Source organism: Falco biarmicus, chromosome 2, assembly GCF_023638135.1.
Source record: "Falco biarmicus isolate bFalBia1 chromosome 2, bFalBia1.pri, whole genome shotgun sequence".
Taxonomy (NCBI): Eukaryota; Metazoa; Chordata; class Aves; order Falconiformes; family Falconidae; genus Falco; species Falco biarmicus.
Genome location: NC_079289.1, coordinates 82,749,382 through 82,777,239, shown reverse-complemented (window position 1 = coordinate 82,777,239; position 27,858 = coordinate 82,749,382). Strand labels below are relative to the sequence as shown.

At 35.8% G+C, this 27,858-nt stretch overlaps 1 protein-coding gene across 2 annotated transcripts in view; it reads left to right on the top strand.

Moving 5' to 3' along the window:
* USP9X (ubiquitin specific peptidase 9 X-linked) overlaps nucleotides 1–27,858 on the top strand; it is a 106,337-nt gene that overhangs the window by 51,071 nt on the left and 27,408 nt on the right. For both annotated transcript variants that reach the window (XM_056328524.1, XM_056328523.1), the window contains exons 14-26: nucleotides 1,980–2,113; nucleotides 6,510–6,597; nucleotides 8,080–8,422; nucleotides 9,786–9,881; nucleotides 11,655–11,866; nucleotides 13,563–13,803; nucleotides 14,013–14,162; nucleotides 14,256–14,376; nucleotides 14,835–14,965; nucleotides 15,229–15,507; nucleotides 18,063–18,188; nucleotides 20,661–20,786; nucleotides 24,052–24,218. In XM_056328524.1, the coding sequence (XP_056184499.1) occupies nucleotides 1,980–2,113; nucleotides 6,510–6,597; nucleotides 8,080–8,422; nucleotides 9,786–9,881; nucleotides 11,655–11,866; nucleotides 13,563–13,803; nucleotides 14,013–14,162; nucleotides 14,256–14,376; nucleotides 14,835–14,965; nucleotides 15,229–15,507; nucleotides 18,063–18,188; nucleotides 20,661–20,786; nucleotides 24,052–24,218 (2,214 nt within the window). The remainder of the gene's footprint in view (nucleotides 1–1,979; nucleotides 2,114–6,509; nucleotides 6,598–8,079; nucleotides 8,423–9,785; nucleotides 9,882–11,654; nucleotides 11,867–13,562; nucleotides 13,804–14,012; nucleotides 14,163–14,255; nucleotides 14,377–14,834; nucleotides 14,966–15,228; nucleotides 15,508–18,062; nucleotides 18,189–20,660; nucleotides 20,787–24,051; nucleotides 24,219–27,858) is intronic.

The following is a 27,858-nucleotide window of genomic DNA, read 5'->3' as shown; positions in this document are numbered from 1 at the left end:
CATGTGTCCAAAAATACTGTTTGTGCATGTGGTTGAGAAAGGAGAAAAATAAAAAAATGTCTAATGCAGAAGATTTCAGTCTTCTGCCAATAAATCTTTTTTTGCTATACTTTGTGAGATTGATGCAAATACATATTACAAATATTTAACTATACACTCCAATAGCTTGATTCTGCAAAATACCCTGTCTTGCTTCAGCTTGTTCCTTTTAGTTGTTCTGTCGTATGTATTTCCCAAATAGTCAGATGTTCTTATTTACTGTTATCCATTGTAAATGCATCTGTCAGTCTAGAGGTAACATCTTGGATAGCCACTGAAATAGAAACATCCAGTCTTTTGCTGGTTTTGCTGCTGGTTTATGTTGAACAAGGAGGGCTGGCGGAGATGGAAGGAAGTGTAATTGGAAAATTTCTCAAAACGTAAACAGAGGATGTTCTTTCAGGGTATATGAAGCCCTATGTTTTCTTCCTTCATGCTTCCATTCATCTTGTTTTCTCTCTGACAAATGTCTGGGTCTTTTTTAAACGTAATTTGTGTTTGAAGTGCCTCTTTCAAGCTGTTTTGGAAAGCTCTGCATATTATGAAACTCATTCTCCTGAAGACTTAGGTACTTAGCAGGCTGAAATCTGTTGGTTGCAGCTAACGATATTATTGGAAGGGTGTTGATGACTTCTGTCTTTCAAACCCAGATTGGCAGTCATCTTTGGCCCAGTAAATCAAGTTACCTGTTGTTGTTACATCTACAGTGAAATGTGGTTATCACCTGCAAGATCCTTATCAGCTGTTGCTGGAACTGGGATTTCTTGCTTTTCCTACTGTTCTTAAAAAAATGTGGCAATGTTTGGAGTGTTTAGGTCATGTAGTATGGAGACCGTGATTCCTAGGAAGGATTAGAATGTCTACCTGTAATCTGTTCAGCTAAATCTGTGGTCTACTTTCTGAAGTGTTGAAGGAAAGAACAGTTCTGAAATGGCAGTTAAGTTTCTTCAGGGCAGCAGGCTATAGTGGCAATACAACGAGGAACACCTCTGGACGCATGCGCACCTGCACCCACAGGTGCACCCACATGGAGGAGCAGTGCAAGTTTGCATTGTTTATGCAGCAGAGATCAGTGCTCTGATCTACAGAAGTTGATGAGTTTTGAGACTATTTTGGGGACTAATAATCTCTGCAGATTCTATAATTTGATAGTGCTCATGTGGGTTTTGGACCCAAAATCTGTGGTTTGTTTTGCAGTTTACCTTTGTAATCTAAGTTTGTCTAGTATTGTTTAAGAGTAGCATTTTTGGTCAGATCTTGAGAATAGACTTAAATTATAATTAATTATGTATTTGAGGTATTTCTTCTGTGAAATTTTCTGGTTTTTCTTAGACCATCTGCTTGGCGTAACTATGATTTTTCATGTTTGTACCATTTTTTCGGATAGATATTGTTAGAAAAAACAGACAATGCAGACTTACGCAGGTTTAAGTATTAAAAAAATTGTCATGATTACTGGCTGGTGTTCTTTCACTCGTTTTAATACCATGGGCTTCTGTTTTGAAAATTGACCTAGTTTTATGTAGTATTTTCATATTAAATTTAGAAAAGAATATCAGATGAATGTGGAATAAACTGTTATGTGTATTATAGTTATACTACAGTTGAGGGTCTCTGCCTTCACTATGCGATTTGTGGGCAGATATTTCTGTTGTTGTCTTGCTGCAGACACTCTCTCTGCAGCATACTGGGCTGCTCAGATTGCTTTGATATTTTTCATACGTACTGTAACCAAATAATACTAATAAATTAACTGGTAAGAACTGTCAATGTGTCAGAAGAAAAAAGAAAAAATACTGTCAGAGACTTAATATGCTTTCTGTTAGAGGTCTTTTAAGAGAATTTGGAATTTGCATCAAAGTAGAGTTTCTTAAATTGATTTCTGAACTGTTCAGTGCAAGATTTCTGTTTTTCTTCTAATACTTGTATTTTAATTCCAGTCAAACTCAACGAAGTCCCCATGTGTTTTACCGACATGACTTAATCAATCAACTTCAGCACAATCATGCCCTAGTTACATTGGTTGCAGAAAATCTCTCTGCCTATATGGAAAGCATGAGGCAGTATGCTAAAGGTAAGTTTTGAAATAAACATTGCCTCCTAAATAGAGTGTATAAAAACTCCAGTTGAAAAGAGAGTTTAAAGCAAATTCTCATTATGAAATGACTGCTGAATCTATTCGTTTAATTGTTGAGCATCTGTGGAGTTGATAGTCTTTGTGACGTCTGTCTGGGCAAGAAAAGCTGTAAACATTTTGTTTCATAATTGAAAATGACTTGTTTTACAGCAGAATATGGGAAGGTGGTGGCTTTTGTTTCTGTGGATTGATAAAAATCATCTTGCCCTACTTAGGCTAGGGTGGTTATTTTTGTGGAAAGTCCTAATAATAATCTTGGATTTTGACCCACTTTCAGTTTTGAGTTTTGTTAGATTCCTTTGAGAAGTTTTAAAATCTTACCTATTTGAAGCCAGTGTTTGGAATTTCTCTGTGAGAAAGACTTTAAACCACAGGGATAGTTTCTTTTTACCATGCAACTCCCATTGCTGTTCAGTTGCTTGCTTTCTGCATTTACCAGCAACATTTTGGCAGCCCATCATGTTAGTATTTATGTATTTCAAGCTAAACTCAACCTTTTGTTGATGAGTTTACACTTATTCTGGATTAGCTTTCTATCTACTGAGGTAGAAGTAGGGCAGTGAAGGAGAATGATCACCAGGAAACTCCTTGTTACACTGGACCACAGCACTTTATGTATTGAATTAAGCCAACAGAAGTGAGAGGAGATTTACACCCCCACCACTCCATCTACTTCACTGACTGGCACTAGGGGTGGTTCTACCCAGCATCATAACATCCTACTAACCTTTCAGTTACCTCTCAAAAATCTTATCTTTTGTAAGAGTTCAGTGTAGATTGTTCAGAGAGGGCAGAATTTGCACATTGTAAAGTGTGTGTGTGTGTCTTCTAATACTTGGGTGAGTTGCCTAGAGAGTTTTAATTTTGGAGTATTTTATAAGATACCCAAAACATGTCCTTGAAGACTTGCTTGAATAGTGATACCATGTGAAGATGATAGCTTCAGCCAGGTACGGCTCAATGAGAATGACATTTAAGCTATATCTGCATACTGCAGGTGTACTTTTCTATTCAGGAATATGTGAGAGGGGGTTACCCTGATTTAAGTTCCCTAATGTTAGCATTGCACTAATTAATGTTAAAACAATACTAAATGTTTTGTTCTGTTCTCAAGCCATACTGTCTTCAGCTTAGTCTTCTTCAGGAAGGTAGAATAGAAAACTATTTTTTCATGTAACTTGGTAAGTTGTTGGAATGGTCTTTAACTTTGCTGAAGTGATGCAAAAATACAATTGAATTTATAACAAACTTTGCATCTTAACTATATGGATAGCTTAGAATCTATGGTTCTGTGATTCTCTGTTTCAGTTGGACTTTGGCCAGCTATGAAATCGGGGGTTTGGCCTCAGGGTTAGGAAGGAGATATAATCAACAGCTATATTCTAATGCAGTGTTGTCTTTGTCCAAAAGTAGCCTACAAATACTACTAATATAAATGATCATTCATTAATTTCAATTATTTTTGAACTTTGAAGCCAAAAGGTCAGGTTTTGACAATATTGTTTATGTATTAAATTGTTGATGACTTTGGCAGAAAAATTAGGCTGATGTCTTGCATGATTAATTCTTTTCTTGTGTCAGAAAATAGATCCTGTTGCCCTGCCCCTCTCCAATTATGACAACTCAGTAAAGCTGTAATATAAACATCTTCAGTGCAGTAGGAATTACAAGTGTGCAAAGAGTTTAAATTGAAACTAATTACGAAGCAATTAAATTGTGCTGTCTTGAGAGGAAGCTGCTGTAGAACTTCTTTTCAACAGAGCACAAAACCACATGAACAATAGTGTGGATTTTTTTTTTTTTGGATGCTCTATTAAATGATTAAGGGCAACCAGAAAATATCTCCTAATATTCCAGATACTGTAATACACAGTTCCTGTGCAGCTTCTCTTTGTTTCAGTTTTATATACTCAGTAGATCAAAACATAGAAAAAGCATTGTGAAGTTTGCCTTGCATACCTTCCTGGAGGAGGAGAGGAGATGTCAGGGACAAGGAAGGGAATAAGTGAAAGAAGGAAGATTATGATGATAGGAACAGAAAGAAAAAACTGGACAGCTGTAGAATTAAGCCTCGCTGGAGAAGGTAAATGAGACAGAGGGAGAACATTCAAGGCAAACATCCAGACAGCTCAGGTCAAGCAAATGCCGTGGCAAAAAAAAAAAACGTTACCCACAGATCTTATTGGCAGTTCATGCCGCAATTACTGTGTAATTTGTGATTATTTTTTTGAAATAAAATGTTGAATCTGCCATATCTTTATTTTCCTTGAAGGCCTCCATAGTTGTGTTCTGTGATGGAGAACAGTGTCCGTATTCTCCTGTTATTTACTAATGCATATTCTTTTCTGTCATACTCCCTTCTGTATGTTTGCCTTTTTAAGGTTAAAAAAGCGCCTAATTTGTTTCAGATTTTTTTTCTGTAATCTATGACTTTTTTTTTTCTACTGAACTCACCCTTTCCTCCTAACTCTTGGTAGCCAGTTCTCCTTTATCCACTGAAGTAATAAAAAAGAAGTCCGTAGTGTCGATGAAATGTAATTATTTGTAGAAATTGTGCCAAATGATCTGCTATCTTCTATGTGTGTTTATTACTAAGTTTTCAGCCAGCCATTTTTTGATCTATAATTTCTCTGTTCGTTCTTCTCTTGTATGTAGAATTTTTAAGGAGATCACACTTGGACTTACTGTGGGATGCACAGTATAGAAAATAAATCGGGTAAATGTAGAAGGAAGCTGAGGTGGAGAATATTTAGGGAGACTGAATTTTTTTGTATATACATATTTTCTTTAATACTTTAATTGTTCTATCATTGCAACTGTTGACATTTGTGTCGGTGAATTAATCTCTATTCCCAGATAGTCCCCATAGTGAAAATAAAGAACACCCCCACCCCCAAAACCAAACAAAAAAACCAACCCAACATAATCAGTTTTATCATTTCTTCTGCTAAACCCACAGCATATTTTTCACGTTTTCTACTTATATTACTTAGATAATATTTTTTCTGCTACTTTTTTTCTTCAGAATTTTTTTCACATTCCTTGTTTTGGTAATTGCTCATTTATGCTAATTTCATTAAGCTTAAATTTTTGAAAGATATCTGGTGAATATAATGTAATATAATGAGGTCTCCTGTTCTGTAGACCTCATTAACTACTAGTCTTCTGTTTTCTGTTTTTTATAAGCTAATGTACCATTTGCACTTGTATGCAGAGAGCAGTATTTATGACAATTATTTTTTCTCTTAATTTTGAAACACTGATGGTGCACTTCAGCTGTTAGACTTGTTTGTTTTGGTGTGGGGTTTTTCCCCTCTGATATAATAGGAGATACAGATTTTCAGTTCTGAAGGTAAATTTCACTAAGAGTCTGGATTTTGTCATGATAGTCTCCGACAACTGGGTCATCTTAGTTAAATGCAATCTGTTTACCTTTTCAAATAAGAAATACAGCATTAATTAGTTTATGCTGGAGCTGTCATAATGAACATGTGTCATGATGAAATATTACTAGTACAGTTCAAGGTAGTGTTAGTACAGATCTAGATTGTATCTCTTCAATACAAAAAGCAAAGCAAACACCAAACCAACCCACACCAAGTTCCTGTGACGCAAACAGCTGCTTGTTAAGCAAAATATGCTGAAACTTGATAAAATGCAGGTAAAAGTAAAAAGAAAGACTTCTTGACTGACTTTCACATTACCTTACTACTATTTCCAGCTTGTCAGTATTACGGGCATTTGTTTTTTGTACTTGGAAACTTGCAGTAAATAAAGTTGTCTTATGCTTTCCTCATCTAAGTGATGTCACGTATGCATCTACTTAGAAAAGTGTTACAGAACTAGAGTCGTGATTTCCTCTGGAGAGGAAAAAAGGGAAACTGAAATTCTGGAAAAGATACTCTGTAACAAAACTAAAGCATCCTCAGAAAAAACACTGGATAATCTGATTCATATGCTTGACATACTTTTATCCCAACTAACTTAAAACTGACAACTTTAAGGAAAAACTGATTCAAATAAGTAGGATGTTGGTTCTTAATTGTTCTGTAATGCTTTCATTGTACTGAATGATGAGCACATATATCTGCACGTGATTGTTGATTTGATGATACACCTCCAGTAGTCTTTGCCTATATCTGTTTTAATGTAGGATGAAATATTAACTGGTAGCAGGCTGCTGCTAATTACTTTCATATACCTTACTGAAAATTTATTGGTCTTTGAATAGTTTTAATGATATTCAGGCTACCAAGTCTTCAAACATGTCCTGTCCTTTGGATTCAGAATGTCTTTTCTGACTGTTGGCTAACAAAACTTTTTATAATTGCAGAGCATGGTGAATATGATCCTCAAACTGTAAGACCAGGAAGCAGATACAGCCATGTGCAGGAAGTACAGGAGAGACTTAACTTCTTACGGTTAGTTTTAACTTGGTCATTTGTTTGAATTCTGTGAGAATACTTTAAATACTCCAAACAAACAAACAAGTCCCCGGTCTCTTTGTTACCTACATAGCTTTAAGTTGCTGTGTGAACTTTTCAAAGCTCAGATGCAAAATACACTGAGTGTTTTCATCTGTTTCATCATCTGCAACCCCACCCCCACCCCCCAGGGTCTTCTATGCTAGTGTTTGAAAATTCAAATAAATTTTTCAGGATCTTTGCAATCCAAGGCTCTGATTCTACATTGATTTGTATGGGCTTTTTCTGTCTGCGTGCCAAACGCTATTAACTTGAATGCAATACGCATGTGGATAGTTATATACATACTGGGGTAACGTAGCTGAAAACTTAAAATATTCCACGTAGGGACATGTTCATGTGTTCTTATTTGTTGTATCACACCAGATTTAAATCCATGATCATACACTGATACTTCTGTCAGGCACTGATTAGGTTGTCAGCAGCTGAGCCTTAAAAATGAGGTTAGAGTAAAAAAAAGTTTTTGTATTACTTTTTGATCAGCTATTTGAGTAAAATAAAAAAACACTGCAGCTCTGTGATGAGCAGAGATCCTTTATGTTGATGCTTTTTAGACTATGTCTCTCAACTTTTTCTTAAGTGGTTTTAACCTTTTTTAGACAAGTAAAAATACATGAAGTGTCAAGTTCTGAATTATTTTTTTACTCATTTTCTAAGGGAGATTTTTTTACTTTTTAAAATTTTACCACAATTTTTAATGAATTAAATTGGAAGTGTTAAACAACTATTTAATGAAATTATACGGTAGCATATGGACAGCAGACTTAATTTATCACTCCTGCATGTTCAAAATTGTAACTTCCCTAAATTTAAGTTCACTTGTATTCTGAAGGACTTTGATTACCATTTGTTCTTCCTGGAACATTCTTAGTGTTAGCTCTCAGAATTGAGATTCTTGCTAAGTCTTTAATAATAATTTAACACAAATGAAAAACTTATTTCAATAAAAGGAAAAAATCCCAGTTCACGGACTTCTGCTTCTGACTGTTACATAGAATTGATAGGTATTTTGTGATTTTGCTAGTGTGAGTGCTAAAACATAGTGACTTATTGCAGAAGTAATTTAATGTCTTATGTTGTGACCTGACTTTTAAACCAAATAGTTTATGTTAGATGTGCATTTGCTTGCTTGTGTAATATGTAAAGAATGCTTGGTGGTGTTGTGTAAAAGATTCTTTTGGCAAGTTTTATTCCTTATTTTATTTGGACTGTGAGGTTTTTATCCACTCAAACTTACTAAGAAATCATGGGGCTAATTGAGTGGACTGATGATGTAAATAAAGTTTTCAAAGTCATCCTTATAATGTATACTTGTATAATATGCATTTTCACCTTTTTGCCTGTACTTTTTACTGAACTGTAACTCTAGGTGTCTATTACCTGTAAAGTGCTGTTAATTGTCTCTTTGTTTTGCTCAAGATTTTTATTGAAGGATGGTCAGCTGTGGCTCTGTGCCCCTCAGGCGAAGCAAATATGGAAGTGTTTAGCTGAAAATGCGGTTTATCTTTGTGATCGTGAAGCCTGTTTTAAATGGTATTCCAAACTAATGGGGGATGAACCAGACTTAGACCCTGACATTAATAAGGACTTCTTTGAAAATAACGTGCTTCAGCTGGATCCTTCCCTATTAACAGAAAATGGAATGAAATGTTTTGAACGTTTCTTCAAAGCTGTGAACTGTCGAGAAGGAAAGCTAGTAGCAAAGAGAAGAGCCTATATGATGGATGATCTGGAATTAATAGGATTAGACTACCTTTGGAGGGTGAGTTTATTGGAGGAAACATCTGAAAGATTAACTGCTAAGTCTTTCTCAGTCTCATATTTTTAGGAATGTGTAATTCATTAGTTACAGACTGAAATTACAAAATACTGCTTTTTCAATTGGAATGTATGGATGTTGGACTCCACTGTCTTCCCCACAAGTATGCAAGTTGGTAACTTTGCAGACTAATGTTTAATGGAAGGTTATTTGAATTATCAAGTATATTTGTGTATGCACATGAGATTAAAAATTTGCCTGTACTGTTGAAGAAAAAATTCAGCTGGAATAATCCTTATCTGTAGGTTTCACACACACATTAGAATTAAACTTTGTTTTGTGCACTTAATAAGTTTGTTCTTACCTTTCATTCTAGTAGGGTGATTCTAGTGGAGTGATTTGAGATTAGACCAAGCGATCGCTTGTCTAATTCTTCATCTTAATTTCACAAATGTTTGTCTATATGGTTATAGTTTTTTCAATAGGTAGACTGTAGCTTTCTGAAGCTTGCCAAACCTGTTTGTGACAAACATCAGTATCTTAGTTGAATCTTAATTTTTTTCAGAGTATTTCTAGTTTTAAAGAGCTGCATTAGAACCCACAGTAGTGCACTGTGGCATGATTGTCATGTATAAAGTGGCAATCTTCAGTAATTTTGGCTGTGGCTTGTTGAAGGGTTAGGTTGTTTCAATTATGGTGATAATAGTTAAAACCAAAGTAGGTCACAGGTTTTATACAATAAGTTTTCATAGTGTTTCTCTACAAAGTGCCCATGTAATGCTAGCATGTTTTAGTTGTGGGAATCAACTTACTTGGATCTGCCCTGCTGTTTGGCAGCATGACAGAACTCGTGAAGCTTCAGCTCAGTGTCCTGCAGGGATTGTCTGTAAGGGCTGTTTTCAGACCTGGTGGCTAGTAATTAAAATTTAAGTTGTTATATTAGAAACAGAACTCATTTGCCTGTTACCCTTCCACCCACTCACAGCCATTTAAATACTTTAAAATTCTGGGTTTAAGTCTTTGGTGTTCAAGCATCTGAAAAAATAGCCTTATTCTCTGAAACTAGTGTAAATGGAAATGTAATGTGAAGATGAATATATAAACACTACTTTTATTCTGTTTATAAAACATGGGCTTTTTTTGCTAATTCTGAAGTTTAAACTAGTTAATTCTTAATTTTGAGTCATAATGAACTTTAGTGTAAGTTGTGTTGGTTGTGTTTTGTAACTAAGCATTTCAGTCACTTTCACCTCATAAAATAATTAGACATACTATTACATAAAGATACTTATGTAGTTGTTTGGGGTTTTTAATTTTATACCAGAAAGTTTTAAGATGTTCTAATGCTTTTTTTTTTAAATGCCAGGTTGTGATTCAGGGAAATGATGACATCGCAAACAGAGCAATAGATCTTCTTAAAGAAATCTATACCAATCTTGGCCCAAGATTACAAGTTAATCAGGTAAAAAAAAAAAAAAAGGCAACAAGATAACTGGAATACAGTATGATAGAAGAACAGTGACAAAATTCAATTTGGTTATATGTTTATATTAGAAAGCTTTGAAAACATGTTTTCATGTTTTGTGCTTTGGGAGAGTATACTCCTGAGTCCAGCCATCAGGTTCTGATCACATGCAGAATCAAGAATGTTTTCTGGTGTTTGCAGACTGAACTCTGATATATTTTTCCTATTAAATTGATCTGTTGTTTGCTCTTTCTACTTAAAAACCAGGTCATATGTACTTAGGTAGCTTTTTGCAGAACTTCCAATTGTGATACTTAGTTGTATTAGCATGTTCACTGGATGGGTCTGTTGAGTGTTGTCACAAGCTAAGCTAAACTCTGGTGCTTATAACTAATTTAATTAGGACAATCAAGCCTGGAATTTGCTTTGCTTAAGTGAATGAAAATTTTGCTGTTGACTTAAAAGGAGCAAGATAAAATTTTAATTGAGAAACACTGTGTCTTGCTCATTATAAGAAACTGTGATGCTGAAAGTCATCTTTTTTTATGTCATGTCCCTTACAAAGGGTCACAGAGTTTCCATGTAACGGTCAAACTGAGCTCTGGCAAATCAGATATTACCTCCCTACGTTAATATTTGTTGGGAGCAGCATTTTGGTGGACATAGAGAAGAGGGAGTTTCTGAAAGGTCAGAGGAAGTGAACTGTTGGGATTTCACAAATTGGGGGTGGGTTGGGGTGGGAACAAACATTGTCCTCCAGACAATCTCCAATTGGTAGCTTGCCAGTCGTATTTCTTAAAATTCCCGTTTTCTTACTTGTCCTCAAAAACATTTTTCATAGTCTTTAGGACTGCGAGATGCAGCGCAGCAGCTCTGGTGGTGCATTTACCACCATTGAAGCTATATCTTACTGTACTGTTAGATGGGCTGTATGCTTCTTTCTTGCTATAGGTCTGGTCTTACTAAGCATGCATAGATCTGTCCATCTGCATATGGTTAGATCTGACACTTCCAGGAAGCGCTGGATTTACTTAACAGTCACACACAAAGTACTTTGTTTTATTGTGCTGGTAACTCCTCTGATCTTGAGCTACCTCTAAGAAAAGTGGCTGCTGAATTGCAGTTTACTGCCATAGCTATGACTGTTAATGTTTCTATTGCAGACTGCTCCCTGGAGACACTGCAGACTTTTTGCAGTGACACTATAGGTTATGTCTCAGTCTAGGTCAGGAGCAAGGAGATGTTAGATTTTGGGCAGAAGAAAGAAATTTGTTGCAGCTGCCACTATATACTGAATCTAGCTCAAGATCTATCTCTGAGTTTGTGCAGGAAAAGGGTGTATCTGGAGTCGGGTTATTGGGGGGGGGGGGAAGAACAGTTGTTCTGGTGGTCTGTAAATGTTCTGGTTTCACTCTTAAGTGTAAGTTAAGCTAACCTGTACTAGATTGTTAAAGATCTCTAGCTGACGTAGCCTGAGGAGAGAAGACCAAGTCCAATTTAGTATTCTCGGTGCAGACTTTCACTTTTCCTATTTAAGTGCAAGTTTGCACTGTACAGTTAGAGCTACTGATGACGTGCAAGATTTTTGAAGTGCATACTAAATTAGAGCTATTTATTGATGGCAGTTTATTGTAAAGTGGAATAAAACAGCTTCATAGAGTAGCTTAGCTGGTTTAGTTTTGTTTTTTTACTTCTACCATTGGATTATCCTGCTGAAAAGATGTGTTTTAATATTTCTTCTAATTGCACTGGGTTTTTTAATGTAACTAGGTAGTGATTCATGAAGACTTCATTCAGTCCTGTTTTGATCGTCTAAAAGCCTCGTATGATACATTATGTGTGTTGGATGGAGATAAAGACAGCATCAATTGTGCAAGACAAGAAGCAATACGAATGGTGAGAGTGTTGACTGTTTTAAGAGAGTATATAAATGAATGTGACAGTGATTACCATGAAGAGAGAACTATTCTACCTATGTCAAGGTATGTGTGAAGATGCAATACTGTGATTTTTATTTCTGTTAGCTAAAATACTATCTTTATGATTTTTACATTCTAAAGGTTTTCTATTCAGGGAATGTATTTATAGTTACAAAATTCCATTTTCTGTGCTAATATGTGAAAGTCTGATCTGTAGTAAAAAAAAAAGAATCATTTGAAACATCAGGCAGATACAGGCATATATGGAAAGAACAACAGACCTGTGAATAAATTAGTTTCTGGTGTTTTGTTCTATAACTAGCACAATTTACCTTGTGGCGAGATTGTTCTGGACATGTTTGGGGTTTTTAAGATAATTATTTACAAGCAATACCATTCTTTAAGTTAGCATGGGCAAAGTTTTTTTGTTTTTATAGTCTTGTCATACAGAAAACATGTTCATGTATAACTTCGTCTTTCAGAGTTGTTTACAGAGACGCTAATCTTACTTTGCAAGTTTAAATTTAGGTTTATCTCCAAGTGAAATATTCTGTGTAAATTCCTTATAAAAAGAGGAAGAAAAGAACAGCATTTTGCAGTATATTTATTTTCTTGTATACCTTTGCTCTTGTCCTTGAGTAAAAACTTAGCTTAAACTAAGTTTAAGCTGCTGCTTCCTTTTTCTGTGTACCAAAGAGAGTTAAAGAAGGGCTTAAATCCAGTGTTGGGTAGATGTTTTCACAAACAAAATACTTTATTTCCTGAGAGAGGAAAGCAGAACAGAAAACTGTTTAAATGTTCCAGTGTTAGTAGCTGGTTTCTGTGGGAAGGAAGTCTCAAAAATGCCCAAGAAATAGACTAAAATAGCTGCATCATAAATCCATAGCAAACATATTTTTAGATATGGTGGGGGTTTGTTGTCCCCTTATTTTAAATGTCCTTTTTGTGAAGAAAATCGAAGAGACTGCTATTTCTTTATGATACATCAGTAATTTGCAGTGCTCCTGTAGCATTTCTATTGCATATATTGATTGATTAGTTACAAGTAAGTTCTCTTGTTGATTGCAAATGCATCTTTTTTGATACAGGCTCCTTATTTGATTAGACTAACTTTTTTCACAGGTCTTGTTAGCAAGGAGCTATTTTTGCCGCCTTTTGTTGCATGGGATTACTTAGGCTTATCTGAGCATGTCTCCTAATGTGTTTCTGTCATTGCGTGAAATATGGTAACTGCTAGTGTGAAAACGTTTCTTCTTTCTTTGGCCTTTTTAAATTTTTGAAAAGCATTATGATTTTCTAATATAAAACTTTTAACAGCTTTTGAGAGAAGGCATTAAGACTTGGTGACCTGATGCTTTCTCTGATCTTGGTGTATTTGAAACAGAGTTGTTTGGCTAAGAGAGCAAAACAGAGTTGCCAGTCTGATCTCTATTTGCACATTTTCATCAGAAAATTTACAAGCCAGAGAAAAGATCTAAAACTTCATAAGATACTTATTAAAATTCTGTCAATGTCCCTAACCTGACTGTAAAATGGACCATATGTTTAATGCACTTGTGCAGAGTGTGGCGGCTTAGAAGTTTCTTTATGAAAAAGTGTTCTCTATTGTATTTGCATAATTGCTGGGGCTTTCACAAAATCTGATGTTATCACCATATGTAAAGACTTGATGTTGAAATACCTGCAATATAAAATACAGCAGGAAAAACAATTTATTTCATGAGGACAAAATAACTTTACCTGGTTTATTTACTTTCAGAGCTTTCCGTGGTAAACATATCACACTGGTAGTTCGTTTTCCAAACCAAGGCCGACAGGTGGAAGACTTGGATATTTGGTCTCATACAAATGACACAATTGGCCAAGTACGGCGTTGTATTCTCAATCGTATTAAAGCAAATAGTGCGCACACAAAAGTAGAACTGTTCATTGGTGGTGAGCTGGTGGACCCTGCAGATGATAGAAAATTAATTGGGCAGTTGAATCTCAAAGATAAAACGGTAAGTGTTGCAGGTTGATTATTATTGTCAATTCAGATGTTGCTTCCCTTTTATAAATGCTTGAAAAATACCATGCATGGGATAACTTATTCTTGTGAAATAGTTCCAGTCCTCCTCCTTGTATTATGTCTTTAACATTAAATCAGAAGATTATTTAGTAAAGAATCTTAATTTTTGCGTAATAGTAGAACTGTGGTTTTGTTTTTCAGCTAATTACGGCTAAGCTTACACAGATAAATTCTAATATGCCCTCAAGTCCAGATAGTTCTTCTGACTCCTCAACTGGTTCTCCGGGCAACCATGGCAATCACTACAGTGATGGTCCAAATCCAGAAGTTGAAAGCTGTTTGCCTGGAGTGGTAAGCATATTCTGAAATGAACAGTTTAAAAGCATTTTTTCCCTACACTTGGCTTTTAACTAATGGGATTTTTTTTAATTTGCTTATTTTAAGATAATGTCACTGCATCCTCGATACATCTCTTTTCTTTGGCAAGTTGCAGACTTGGGCAGTAGCCTAAATATGCCACCTCTTAGAGATGGAGCGCGTGTTCTTATGAAGCTCATGCCGCCAGGTAAAACTTATTTTTATCTGGTTTATCTTGTAATATCCTGTATAATAAGTTACCACCTGTTACATAAGAATGAAGATATGGGAATATTTTCTACTTTCTGTTAATTTATTGATAGTAATTGTAATTGTAAATGTATTTCCCAATGTATTTCCCAAGTAGTTAGTTCTTCTCTGTCAACAAAGTTGCGTAGATTGCAGTTGGTGCTGGAGTTTGGTGCCACAGTGCAGTGAAAATGGAGAGGATGGTATTGTGAAGTAGTTTTGTAGCATTGCTTTAATAGGATGACTTCAGTACTGACAGAAGTAGCCATTGCAAAACACTTGATAGTCTGATCTTGTCTGTCAGTTAACACTTTCTGCAACCTTTCTGATACACTTAATTTTTCAGATTTATAATTGTAAATGCTACTGACTTGTTCTGGAGTAGTTTTGTTACAAAATGTTGTGTTTTCATTGCAGATAACACTACGGTTGAGAAACTAAGAGCTATTTGTTTAGATCACGCAAAGCTTGGGGAAAGCAGCCTTAGTCCATCCCTTGATTCTCTGTTCTTTGGTCCTTCTGCCTCACAAGTGCTGTATCTAACAGAGGTTTGTGATGCTTTGCCTCTTCTTTAAAAATCTTCAATTCTTTCTTCAGAATCCTTTCTGTAACATTATGGAAGCCTAAGATTAAATTCTTAGGTTAAATTGAAATTAAATTGTTAAGTATTTTTAGTTGTTACTGGTAAACTGGTGTATGGCCAGTGCTGTCAAAGCATTGCTTAAGTAGTATTCCAGCATAGTCTCATGTTAAGTCATCTGTAGTCAAGCTAGTGCATTCCTGTTAGTTAACTCTGTGTTCTGTTCTACAGGTAGTTTATGCCTTGTTAATGCCTGCCAGCGCACCTCTGGGAGAAGATGCCAGTGACTTCCAATACAACTTCTTAAAAAGTGGTGGTTTGCCTCTTGTGTTGAGCATGCTGACTAGAAATAACTTCCTGCCAAATGCAGACATGGAAACTCGAAGGGGTGCCTACCTTAACGCTCTAAAAATAGCCAAATTATTGCTAACAGCAATTGGATATGGCCATGTTCGAGCTGTGGCAGAAGCTTGTCAGCCAGTTGTGGAAGGCACAAGTACAATTTCACCGGTAATACAAATCATCTTTGCTGCAAAATAGCATTATACTGTTTTTTATATTGTCCACAGCAACATCTTGCTACCCTCCATTGACAGTCTCTTCGAGTGACTTGCATGTCAAGAACTCATGGTACTTTCAGATAATGTTGTCTGATTCTGAAAAAATATCAACTCACTAAACAAATCCTGTTTCTTTCTGGCTGTAGAAGAGTTGGTGTGAGATCTACTTGCTCCTATATATGATTTTTAATGGTTTGCATGATTGTCAGTATTTTCAGTTTTCTTTTAACTTTTCCATTTTCAAGTACATCTATCCCAGAAGGATGTGAATTCTGGTTGTTCTGAGCTGTTGAGTCTATGGAAGGATGTGCTTTGAATTTTACATATCTCCTATTTATGATTAGAGCATAAAACAACGGAACTGATGTTGAGTCATGCCAGCCCTTTTTCTACACAAAAATAAGTCCTTGGCTTGCTAGATACCTAATTCTGTCCGTTGCTTGTATGACATTCTTGCAGAGAAATTAAGTGTTGATAGTTGAAAGGTGTCCTACCCTAAGATTTCTCAGAGTTGAGAAGGGAAGGTGTAACACAGGTGTTCTGAACTGTGATCTCACATGACTATAGTTGTAGGTTTCATGTATGTTGTGAGTAAAGATTTTATTCCTGCCCTCTTACAGTAGGCATATAGCATAGAGCCCTGAAACGGAAATTTACTGCTGTCCTTCTTGGACATTTACTTCCAGGTATTCCCATGTTTTTTGTTTTTTCCTTCGTGAGGTTCCATCTCAAATAGGGCTTGAGCTATCAACCTATACTCAAGAATAGAGGGCCCCGTTTCAGAGCACTTTCTTCCAGAATGGTTACTCAGATTCATCTCTGAAGCAGAGAACTACATTCCTCTTATGTCTGAAAAATAAATACCTGTTCTGGTTAGCTACATCTGTTGGCAGATACCAGATTCATTCTTTTTCAAGTAAATCAAAACTCTTGATGAAGAGGTGAAGATTCCTTTTCATGTCTCGTGTTAGAATATAATAGAAACATCTTAAAGCAAGCATGTTTTCCACCCTATCCATCTGTTTAAAATTAGTAAATTTTACTGCCCTGTTTTCTTCTGATGATTATTCAAAAGGCAATTTGGAAACAGATAACGTAACAGTCTTGAAGTACCGTTTGAAACAGATTTGTGCTGACCACTTAGGATGCATTACTATTTGTCCATGCCTGCTGATATACCCTGTTTAATGTTGCAAACATATAACTTTATTTTAACCAATTTGTTGGAAAAAACCAGTTATACTTGCTGTCGTCGTCATCCTATTTGAAGGACTTCGGTCTTGATGATTTTGTTGCTGCAGCACCAATAAGATTACACCTTGGGATGGATGTGTGACTTGTAAATACCTTTCTATCTAAAGAATAAGTACGACAGCATAATTTTCTGTCTTGGCTTTCTATCAGTACGTAAGAGAATGAGGTAACCAAGGTGATGTGACTGCAGTCTTCCAGTTACCAGTCTGCTGCTGTCACTAGGACCTTTCAAATTTTTATTTTCTTCCTTGCTTTCATAGAAAGTTGAATCAGTAATGTTGTTAAATATAGTGTTCTGGTACATAAATGCTGACTTGCCCCCATACATACTGTGCTTGATCATTTACAGTCTGCTTCCGATAGCTAATTGACTGTGTAAGCTCTATTAGTCTTCAATGGGAGTTCTGTAATTTTGCTCCCCAAATCAAGTCTGTTAGTGAGGCTGACAAAGCAAAGGGATGTGACCAGTGCCAGGTTTTACAGAACAACTTCACAGTGTGTCTTTTGAGTAGTGTTTGAGACAGGTTTTTTGAATGAAATGATACTAGAAAATGAAGAAACTTCACATTTAAGAAGGTTTAATTTGTAACTGCAGCACAAAATCTTTTCAAGCAAGTTGGAGTATGAGAAGGAAACAAGCTTTTTAGATTTCAGCTGTCGAAACTAGGAAGCTCTGTGAGTCCAAGAAGGAACTCGATGCTCAAACCAATACAGAAAAGATAAAAACTAGTCTTCCTGCTGTTTCTGTTGTGAAAGCATGAGAAAGAACAGGAGGAATTAATTCAGAACAGAATTCTTCAAGAGTGCTCCAAATCAAATGTTTAAAGTGGACTTTACTATAATGAATACTGCAGCCATGTTCTGTCTGGACACTGTTAGCTATCCAGAGGGAGACCCATTATTTTGGCAAACCCTTTCTTTCCTGCCTCAATAGACAGGGTAATTGTAAACATTCTGTTAACCTGAAATAATTGATCGAAAAACAAACCCCCAAACCTAAGTAGTCTTAAGCAAGTGCCTCTGCTCTTAACTACTTGTGCTCTGTGATTGTACACTGTAGTATACAGTGTCTTCAGATGCAGTGGTGTCTATTTGAAAATGAGGGGTCTTTCTTATTTTTCTTGGTGTTTGCAGTTTCCTTCCAGGATCTTGACTACTTCTACCAAACCTTTCCAAGTAACTTTAGATTTTCGTATCTTCTTGCTTTCCTTTTTCCATGTAAAAATAAGTATAAGAAATACTTTCTTCCAGATAAACCAGGCTACGCATGACCAGGCAGTGGTGCTACAAAATGCCCTACAAAACATTCCTAATCCAACTTCAGAATGCATGCTAAGAAATGTAGCAATACGTCTTGCACAGCAAATATCTGATGAGGTTAGTGAACTCGTCTCTGTATGACCTTTATTCCTGTAGTATCTTTTTTTTTTCTTTTTAAATCCTTTGTAAGACATGAATTTTCTTTCTAAAATGTCATGAAACATTTTAGGTAATGTTCATATGGTTCGTAGGCTGTTATCTAATTAGAAGTATTCAATTAATTGTTTCCATATGCAATTATGAAATTCAGTGTCTAATAGCATAAAGGGACTTAAGTGAATTAGGCAGGTTCTGTATACAAGCTCTTTAATGGGTTGTGAATATTGCTACATATACTTAAATCAGAACTTTAGAAATCTGATGTTTCTATAGAATTAATAGATTTAAAGAAATTAATGGGTATTTTGAAAACATTTTTGTGATGCTTCTTTTTTTGCTCTTTTATGTTTTGGTTTCTGAGTAGCATTCTCTTCCTGAAGAGGAACACAGAAAAGGAGAGGGAGTTCTTAAATTTTGGCTGTGATTTTTAAGTGCTGAAAGATAAAACTCAGATCATTGCCAGTGTATCTTTATATATTGAAAATGCATTAATGGTACAAGTGAAAAATTGGATTGTGGAGCTCAGTAGGGTTAAACAGCGTGCATTGCAAATATGGTAGTCTTATCTGTATGGTATGAGCAAACCCCATTTGGATTTGTCAGTCATGTTAGTGAATACATCGGTGAATTCAGCAGAAGCTAAAATCTGGACTACTGCAACTTCATCTTCTATAGTGAATTGGGATCCCTTAGTTTCCAGTGCGGAAGCAGTGAATATTATCTTTCTACGCTCTGCAAAGCTATCTCCAAAACGTTTCTGAGCTATTTAAATAAAAGTAGTCTTGTATTATCATCTTAAACGTTGAAAAGTAAACTATTTCTTCTGATGATAGATCAGTGTCCAAAGAAGGCACAATGTATGAGACTGCAAGACTTGACCCATCTGCCTTCCATTAGTGGTGGCATTGCATCCATAGGTGATTGTATGTGTAAAATCAGCAAGTTGAACTCTTGATTCAGTTAAATTCCTTACACAGAAGAAATGTCTTTTGAGGTGAGGTATGAAGAAAGGGTTTTAATTGTGCCTTTGTCCTTTTTGGAGGACTTCTAATAAATAAATTCTTTCACCAGGCACATCAAAGCAAACAAAATCTGAATTTCTTCAAAAGTATTGCTATTGAAACTATTGTCTGTAATCTTCTGAAGTAGTGAAAACTGCTGTGTATCTAAATTTCACATGAATTGTAGTTTGCCTTTGAAAGATATTTTTTTCTTTTGATGGGGAAAGGCTCTTTTCAACTGACCTCACAGTTTTAAAGACAATAAATCTCACACAGTTTTCCATAGGCCAGACAGAAGACTACACCACAGAAAGAAATTTCTCACCTTTTTTAAAAAAGCTTAGTACTTCAGGGTTTGAAAAAAAGGTTATTTTTCTGTGTGACTGATTTTCCTTGTGGTGCTGTTACTGTATGTAAAGTTGCTTTGCTTGTGACAAAGGTGAAATACCTATTTTTCTTGTAACTACTGTTAATATACATATCAGTAGCAAGAATGCGTATCATTCAGCTTTCCTGATACAGCTAGCTTGTAAGTTAAGCTTCTTAGAGTCTCTTTTTTTATTGTCTAAGCATTAGCAAAATGAAGTGTGAAATTTTTGGGAACTGTTTACCATCTGTTTTAAGATTGCCTGTTTTCTGGACAGTTCTACTTTGAATATGGATTCCAGATAGGTTTGGGGTTTTTTTGAAATTGATATATTAACTATAAGTAATGACAGTTGTAGTATGTTTTGAAATGTATGTGTATCAGGAGAAACTACTGTGTGTTAATTGAGACCATGCCCAAAACACTGAAATGAGTCTGCATTCATAAGATACGTGATCTGTGCTACTAATTCTAAACCCTATATAACCGGAGTATAGAACAATCCCTTTATGTATTAATTGCCTACTTGATAAGTGTTAGTTTGTCTAACAAGCTGTCAGCTAGCACAATAAATATCAGGGTGGGGACAAACCCTAAAATAACTTCAACTTTCTGCATTCCTTAAGAGGCTGTCTGCCTTCCAGATGCATGCTTGGTGGTTTATTGTTTTTTCCCTAAAAATCAAGAATGTTTTGGCACTGAAGTTGGTAGATTCTGCTAAATACTACTCAGAATCAAAGAGTTGCTGGTTATTTATCAAAAATGCTCACTTCAATGTAATTCCTGGTTCTTGTAGCATTAAGATTTAAGGTTCTGTGATATATCTAACATATATGCTACTTTCTATTAAAAAATGAGATGTTATGTAAGTGAAGTACAAATGCTTTTTCAAGATAACAAATTTTTTTTCTGTTTAATGAAAAATTAATTGTAAATTTAATTGTAAATCTTAAACTTTCCATGAAAATAGATTTCTAGGAGTTTAGAATCCATTGTATTGTAATTTGCAACTGCATTTTAATGTTGCTTTGGTTATTTATTTTTTCTTCCTTTTTTTTTCAGGCTTCAAAATACATCCCCGATATCTGTGTTATTAGGGCAGTACAAAAAATTGTTTGGGCATCAGGTTGTGGGTCAGTTCAGTTGGTTTTCAGCTCGAATGAAGAAATCAGTAAAATCTATGAAAAGGTAAGGATTCCTAAGCAACTTCTGTTCTGTATAAACTGTTCCATTGTTTACAAAAGGTACATTGTCAGCCAGGTCAGGCTTAAAGTGCTATGAGCTTTTTCAGTAGGTGTCTTGGTGATGGTGTATTTGGAAGTCTAGTACCTGTAAATTGTCGTACCACAGTTTAATTTTCTATTCCAAATTCCTTTTCTCAGTAACTATTTGTAACTTGAATCTGGTGTCAGTTCAAAAATGCACCAGTTCTTTAAGCTGCTGTAGTATGTTTTCAGCCCATTTAGATTCTGTATCTAAATAAGGAAGAAGCATTTCTTGCAGTGCCAATTTTTCTTACCTTTAAACTTAAAAGGTCTATTATACACAAGTTTATTTAAAGCTTATGTGCAGTCTAGAATGAGAAACAAGAGCTAATTGGTCTGAAATTAGCACTGAAGCACTGGTAAAAGAAAATAATAGCTAATCCTGTATAGTTTATTTCCTTTTATTATGTAGATATGTAAAACATCCTCATGGTTTCACATATAGTTTACGCAAGTAGTTTGAAGTCGGGATTATATATTACTATGTTACTACACACTTTGTGTTTAACAAATGTTGCTTACAGTTACACGAAATAGCATGTATTTTGGCAGTGATTTAGAAAAATATTTTTTTTTTGTTCTCTAAGCATCTTCTCTTGTTCATCTTACAAAATCAAGTTTAGTACTCCATCAATACTTGCCTGAGAGTGAAAGGGAAAGGATTATATAGGGAGGCTTTGTTCTTGTGTATTAGCTATTGTGCTTAAATGATCCATGAGAGGAAGAATATTTACTTTGGCAAAATGCAACACCTTTCAATTTAGTTTACATAGTGACATCTGCTTCTGTTGCTGTGAGAGTGACTTCTTAGTGGAATAAGTTGGGGGTTGGTTGGTTGGGGTTTTTTGAGGTGATAAATTGCATATAATAGGTGTTTTAGGTAGCATGTCAGTCCAAGCCCGTGAAGATACGCTCATATATACATTAGATGTTTTAAGAGCAGCGGTGCACTAGAGAAAATACACCTAAAGGAAGATACACCTAAAGGAAGATACACCTAAATGATGTTCTCTGACTTCTTTTCTGGGTGAAAATCATATAGTTAAGTTCTGTAAAAATACTTTCAAACTGCTGAAGTTTTAAAACAGGTGAAATTTAAGCTGTGCATTATCAGTCATGCTTCAAAGGGGTTTTTTGGGTGTTTTTTTAATTCTCACTGACACTTAGACATTTGTAATAAGTGGCAGCTGCATTTTGCTTATGGTATGCAAAAGAGAAATAAATTGAAGTGGAAAAATAGAAATAAGAAAGAGGAAGAAATTGTGGAAGTACTAAGACATGGGAATAAAAGTACACTTACTTTCCTCTCCTTTAACGTTATTTCAAGAATCACAGAAATAGAGGAATATGATGCAAGAAAACACATGCACTGAAACTAGGAGAATTGTGTTTGATGATAGATGAGAGGAAGAAATTCTTACGGCAGTTAGGAGGATGAGTGTACCAGTGTCCGGCAAACACTTGGCTTAGAGGACAAAGGATTTTGAGAAAAATGTTTTCAATTTTCTAAGTTGACCACTAAACCTTAGACTTTTAACTCATAGGTCATAGGAGCGTTCTGGTAAGTCTGTAGGGTAGAGATTTATCATTAAATGTTACCTTAAGAACAAAAGCACACTGATTCTTGTGGAATGAGGAATGACATGTCAGGGCTCCTAAAAACATCAAAGGCAGCTATGGTAAATGATCTTAAGAGGCATTTCAGAGTAGTCCCATCAAGTATGACTTCTGAAAGAATGTTGTGGGCACTTTTAAGAAGCTTCTGGTAAATTCAATCAAACTTTAAAGTCAAGATAAGTTATTTTGAGAGCATGAGACTTTCATGGAGTCTCTTCTGCCTCCTGCCTCAAAACGTTCTGGTATTGAAGTCCTGTCAGTGGTTGAAAACATGGCAACTTTCAGTGGTGTCAAACAGCCATTTCCTTATTAGCTCAGAGAAGGCCCATACCCACCTAGAAAACTGCAAGTATGCTGCTTGTGCAGACCCCATCAGCTCTTGGTGCCCGAGCATAGGGAAATACTTCACAAAGTATAAAATGCACTTTGCGTTTCTGTTAGATCCCTGCACCCATGCAGGAATAACTTTCTTTTCTAAAAAGGGCTTCAGTGCAGAGCAGGTGCAGTCCTGAACTTCTTGAAATTATTCTGCTTTTACTTTCGTATCTTAGATGTGTCAGAATTGCCACATCCTCCTGTTGCAGTGGTAGTGACTGTCTCTGATTTTTAGCTGTTGTGCAAGACAATACTGCGTCAGTTACAAGATTGAGATACACTTCGTCCTTTTCTGCTGCTGTTCACAATTAGTTATCTCTTCTGCATAGTAATCCCTTCTTTCTGCCTACTTAACCTTGATATCTCTTCATATATAAAACAAATACTTGCTTTATGCCTCTAGTTAATGTTATTAGCCTGCAGCCATGATTACCGATGAATTAAAATTGAAACCTGCTCACCTTCAGTTTCTTCAGAACTTCAAGCTAATTAATTTTACTTGGATGGAGGAGGGGGCTTGCTTTTTATTGTCAAAGTATTTATTTTGGAAAAAATGTACCAAAATCAACTCACTTGATTCAAGTGTTTAATTGAAAGAGTAACCTATATACCAATTAAATATTGTTCTTTCCTATTTCAAAAATCACCATGGTAACTATGTTTGAAATCTGGTTTAGCTGTTACATGTTTCTGAAAAAGTGTAGTGCTGAATAAATTCTAGCATTATTAAGAAGCTTTTGGTAACAAAGATTTGTAAAACTGGATTTCTTGATGAATTATACAGCACTGTGGCTTTTCTCTGTTTAAGTAGTAACTGTTTCCAAAGCTTTAAACTCCAGGTTCTGAGTAGTAAAGGAAAATACCTTATTTAAAAAGCAAAAATGAAATCCAACAAAAAAAAAAACCAGCAGTACTAACTGATAAAACTTTTGCCTACAAGCTTCCTATTTAACTTCTGGATCCTTAAGTTCATGCTTGGAATCCTCCTTTGAGAAACAGTACTGGAAGTTCTGGCCATCCCACATAGTGCTTTGAATCACATCTGAGTGGAGTACATAAAATGCTTGGCACTGATAATCATTTGGTATATAAATCTGTGGTTTGTGTTTGTATTTGGTGTGTATACCTTGGAGCCAGTTGGGTTTCTCAGGTTTTTTTTCTATACCCACTTTATGCTCTTTTGTTTATTTTCACAGACAAATGCAGGAAATGAACCAGACATAGAAGATGAACAAGTTTGCTGTGAAGCATTGGAGGTGATGACCTTGTGTTTTGCTTTGATTCCAACGGCACTGGATGCACTCAGTAAAGAAAAGGCATGGCAGATGTTTATCATTGATTTGCTATTGCACTGTCACAGCAAGTAAGTTTTGGTGGTGGATTTTTGGGATTTTTTATCACGTTATTTTACAATTCAAAATAAATATGAAGTCTAAACAGCGCAGTAACTTGGTATTTAAATGATCTTTCTCTGCACTTGTCTTAATTTATTGTTTAGCAATATAAATCTGTAATTTGGGTACCTATCCTGAAGTGATAGCTCTGTTAGTCCCATCTTCTTTGTACTCGTAAGGGGGATATTATCAAGCCAGATGGATGCCTGATAATGTGCTACTTATATAGAATGAAATAATAGGTACTTCATGATTTTTCAGAAATTATGTGAATACTCACTACATTAGAATATTTAAAGTGATGTAGGTGTAGAACAACTTTCTTATACTTTTTCTGATGACTAAAGACAAGATACAGTACGAGAAATTTGAGGAGAGGGGGCAGTCAAGATTTATTCCTTTGGTTTTCTTGAATTGGCATCGTATGCTTGTGAGTCCTCATGTGACTCGTGTTTCACATAGCGCTGTCACCTAGTTCAGTAGTAGCATCTTGGAGGAACCATTAGCAGTGGGGACAGACAGACAGGGAAAGCCAGTGGGAGCTGCCAAGAGCGATGCAGTTCAGGCTGCCCTGCAGTCCTGCCATAGAGTACAGGGATCTCTTTGTTATCTCCAAGCTATTCCTGCAGATCTCCTTAGACAGCATCTGCACAATACAGCATTTGTATGACACTGTCCTGTGACTTTTAGCCCATCTGAAACTGGAATGTGAAGTATTGGGCTGGGGGTGGGTGGGGTGTTTTTAGACCACTGTTTTCTACTGCTATCCAGGTGGAAAGTTTTTGTATGTTATTATTAAACCTAGTTAACAGTACTTTGAACTGTTACTAAAGATTTGTTTTGTAAGATCTGTCTGCGTTAGTTCCATGAATATTTGAAGTTTGCAAAATGGCAGAGATCAGAAATTAGTGACGTTGTCTAAGCCTTTCAGTACATCTTAATGGAGTCAGATTGTGGCACTCTCAGGTGAATGGGGTCAGAATTTCAGCACCATGTTTTGGGTTTTTTACTTTTCTGGGTAAAACAGGTTGAAAAGTCTTATGTTCAGGAATATGCACCATAACAAAAGGATCAATAGCATCATCAGAGTATCACTTCACAATCAACTATCTGCACACATTGGTGAAACTGTGGTGTGGTATTATCGGAATCCCACAAACATTATTAGTTTGCAACTTGTGGTATAGGATGTTAAATTTTCAGCTTCACTGAAGCTTGTTATCACTTAGAGAAGTATAACAAAATATGCTGACAAATGTATGTTGTAGTTTTACAAACAAGCTGTCTTTCACTAGTTTCAGTAACTTTCAAGGCTGATGACTAAGAAATCACTAAATTTTATTTTTAAAACTGTCAGCAGTTGATATAGAGTTCCTTTTTTGACAGTAAGTGTATGTTGGTTATATGTCAAATTTGGAGTACCAGCACGGCTGAATAGCATGGGCAAGTGTCAGTGCTGCCCCATCCTTTGATATTTTTTTTAATGTGTGTCCAAAGACATTAGATTTGTTTTTTACATGTGAGGTTTTTTACTATGATATAAGTAACGGGTGATAATTTTTTAATACTAAATTTCACTCCAGCTATCAGACTTTTGGGCATTGTATTTGGAATTTAATTGACAATTCAAGTGTCAACCAGCATTTCTGTGTATTTCAGTTAGTGTTTGGTATCAACACTTGTTACACTCTTTCAGTCTGAAAACTGCAGATGCTCTTTGTGAGGATTTCTCTGTTCTGGTCATATTTCCTTAAGGAAGTGAACTGTTGGTTCAAATGGGGAACTTCTAAATCTGTAAATCTTAAACAGTTTAGACTCTGAATTTCATTGTGCAAGTTCTGCCAGCGCAGTTTGTGGTGGAGGTAGAATGTCTTTTTAGCAAAACCTACAGTCTTGATTTACAGGTGGGAATATTTGTCATGGTTTTGCCAGTCTCTTCTTTTCTTGCCGATTTCAGCTTTGTTGTCTGAACATTTGGATCCCAATGATATCATATTATTATGCCTAGTCAATAGTTAACGGTTGTACTTTTCTTCATAAAATATTAGAAGAAAAAAGATATGTCCCCAGGCTGGGGCTTTTCTTTCCAAATTTTGTTGGCATGTCAGTCCAAGTCGGAACAGCAGTGTATTGATTCCGCATGTATGTTAGGTTTTTGCCCTTTAAAATAAAGAATAGCATTAATGGATAGGGTGTTTATGTGGGTTTTTTGTCAGAGGGGATAAAATTTTTAAGAGCTTCTCTTACCCAAGGGAACTGCTGCTCAGCTCCTTATCTCTGCTTTATTACTCCACCAGAATGGGAAATGAGCTGAATTTATTGTATGGGAAAACAGTTCATACTGTCAGTACAGGAGCTCTCTCTCATGCTTATAAAACTTCTGATATATAGGATAATCTCACTTAGAATGCAACTGTTCATTATTACATGATGAACATGTTCTCATTCTAATATGATGAGCATGTTAGAATAGCATAAATATGAGTAGAAAAGGAAGACCATTTTGAAAATTAAGGCAGTGAAGTTGAAGTAAGCTAAAAAGAAAGTTCTTCTTCTGAATGAGTGTGGAAACAGATTAGTGTTTGCAGTGCAGAGAGTTTAGCAAATACCAGCCAAAATTCTGAATATCCTCAATTTTCAGCTATTGTTTTCTAATCTCCTATCCTCAATCAGAGAACAATGTGAGCAAAAATATGCAAGTGAGAAAATGTTTTTGGTGCACCATAAAAGTCAATGATGATCAAGATCTGATCTTATAAATATGATCTTTCTGGAAGAGATCAGATGTTTTTTGGGGTTTTTTTGTTTCTTTCAGTGGTTGAGATTGTATGGGACTTCTGCTGTTTTCTCATAGCAGAACTATGCTACGTATAAATGGAGAAACAGAATGCAAAATGCTTAATACTAAATACTAGAGCAGTTCTTACTCTCCAAGCTAATTGATTTTATAGTGGTGACTCCTGAATACAGGACTGGTTAGTCAACAGTAGATAGCTGAACAGTTAATCCAAAATGATCCTGGAACCCAGAAGTATTCTGCTGATGGCTGCAAAGTATTTGGTAATCACACGTATGTGGCCCAAATAAATAAAAGTTCTTACTGCCTGCGTAAAGCAGTGGCACTTAGGCCCATTGAAGAGTCTGACTTCTGTTAACTAAACAGAAATCTGTATCCCGGAGCTATCAGTAGGATGGGATTCAGGTTGCCTTGCCTTAGTTGGAGGCCAGATGCCTCCGTTTCACCAGGCGAGTGGGAGTTCATCGTGCCATTTGTATCCTATCTGACCGCTTTATGCTATTGTCATGGTGTCTAACATGGCACCTAAATGCCTGCATTTAGGCAGCTGCATCCCTGCCATGGTTCCTCAAGAGCTCTTAGATTGTTACAGCGTCATGAAAATATAGTACTTGTGTTCAAATACTGCATACTCCTTAGAGACATAACAGTATGAAGTATGTGGTTCTTCGGTCATTTCTCACTTTCGGAAAACACCATCTTTATTTCATTCTGCCTTTAACTGCATGGACCTGAGGAGTGTGTATGTGATGTTGAAGGGTTGCATCTTAAAAGAAATTTCTATGAGAAGTTTTAGGAAACATCAGCTCAGC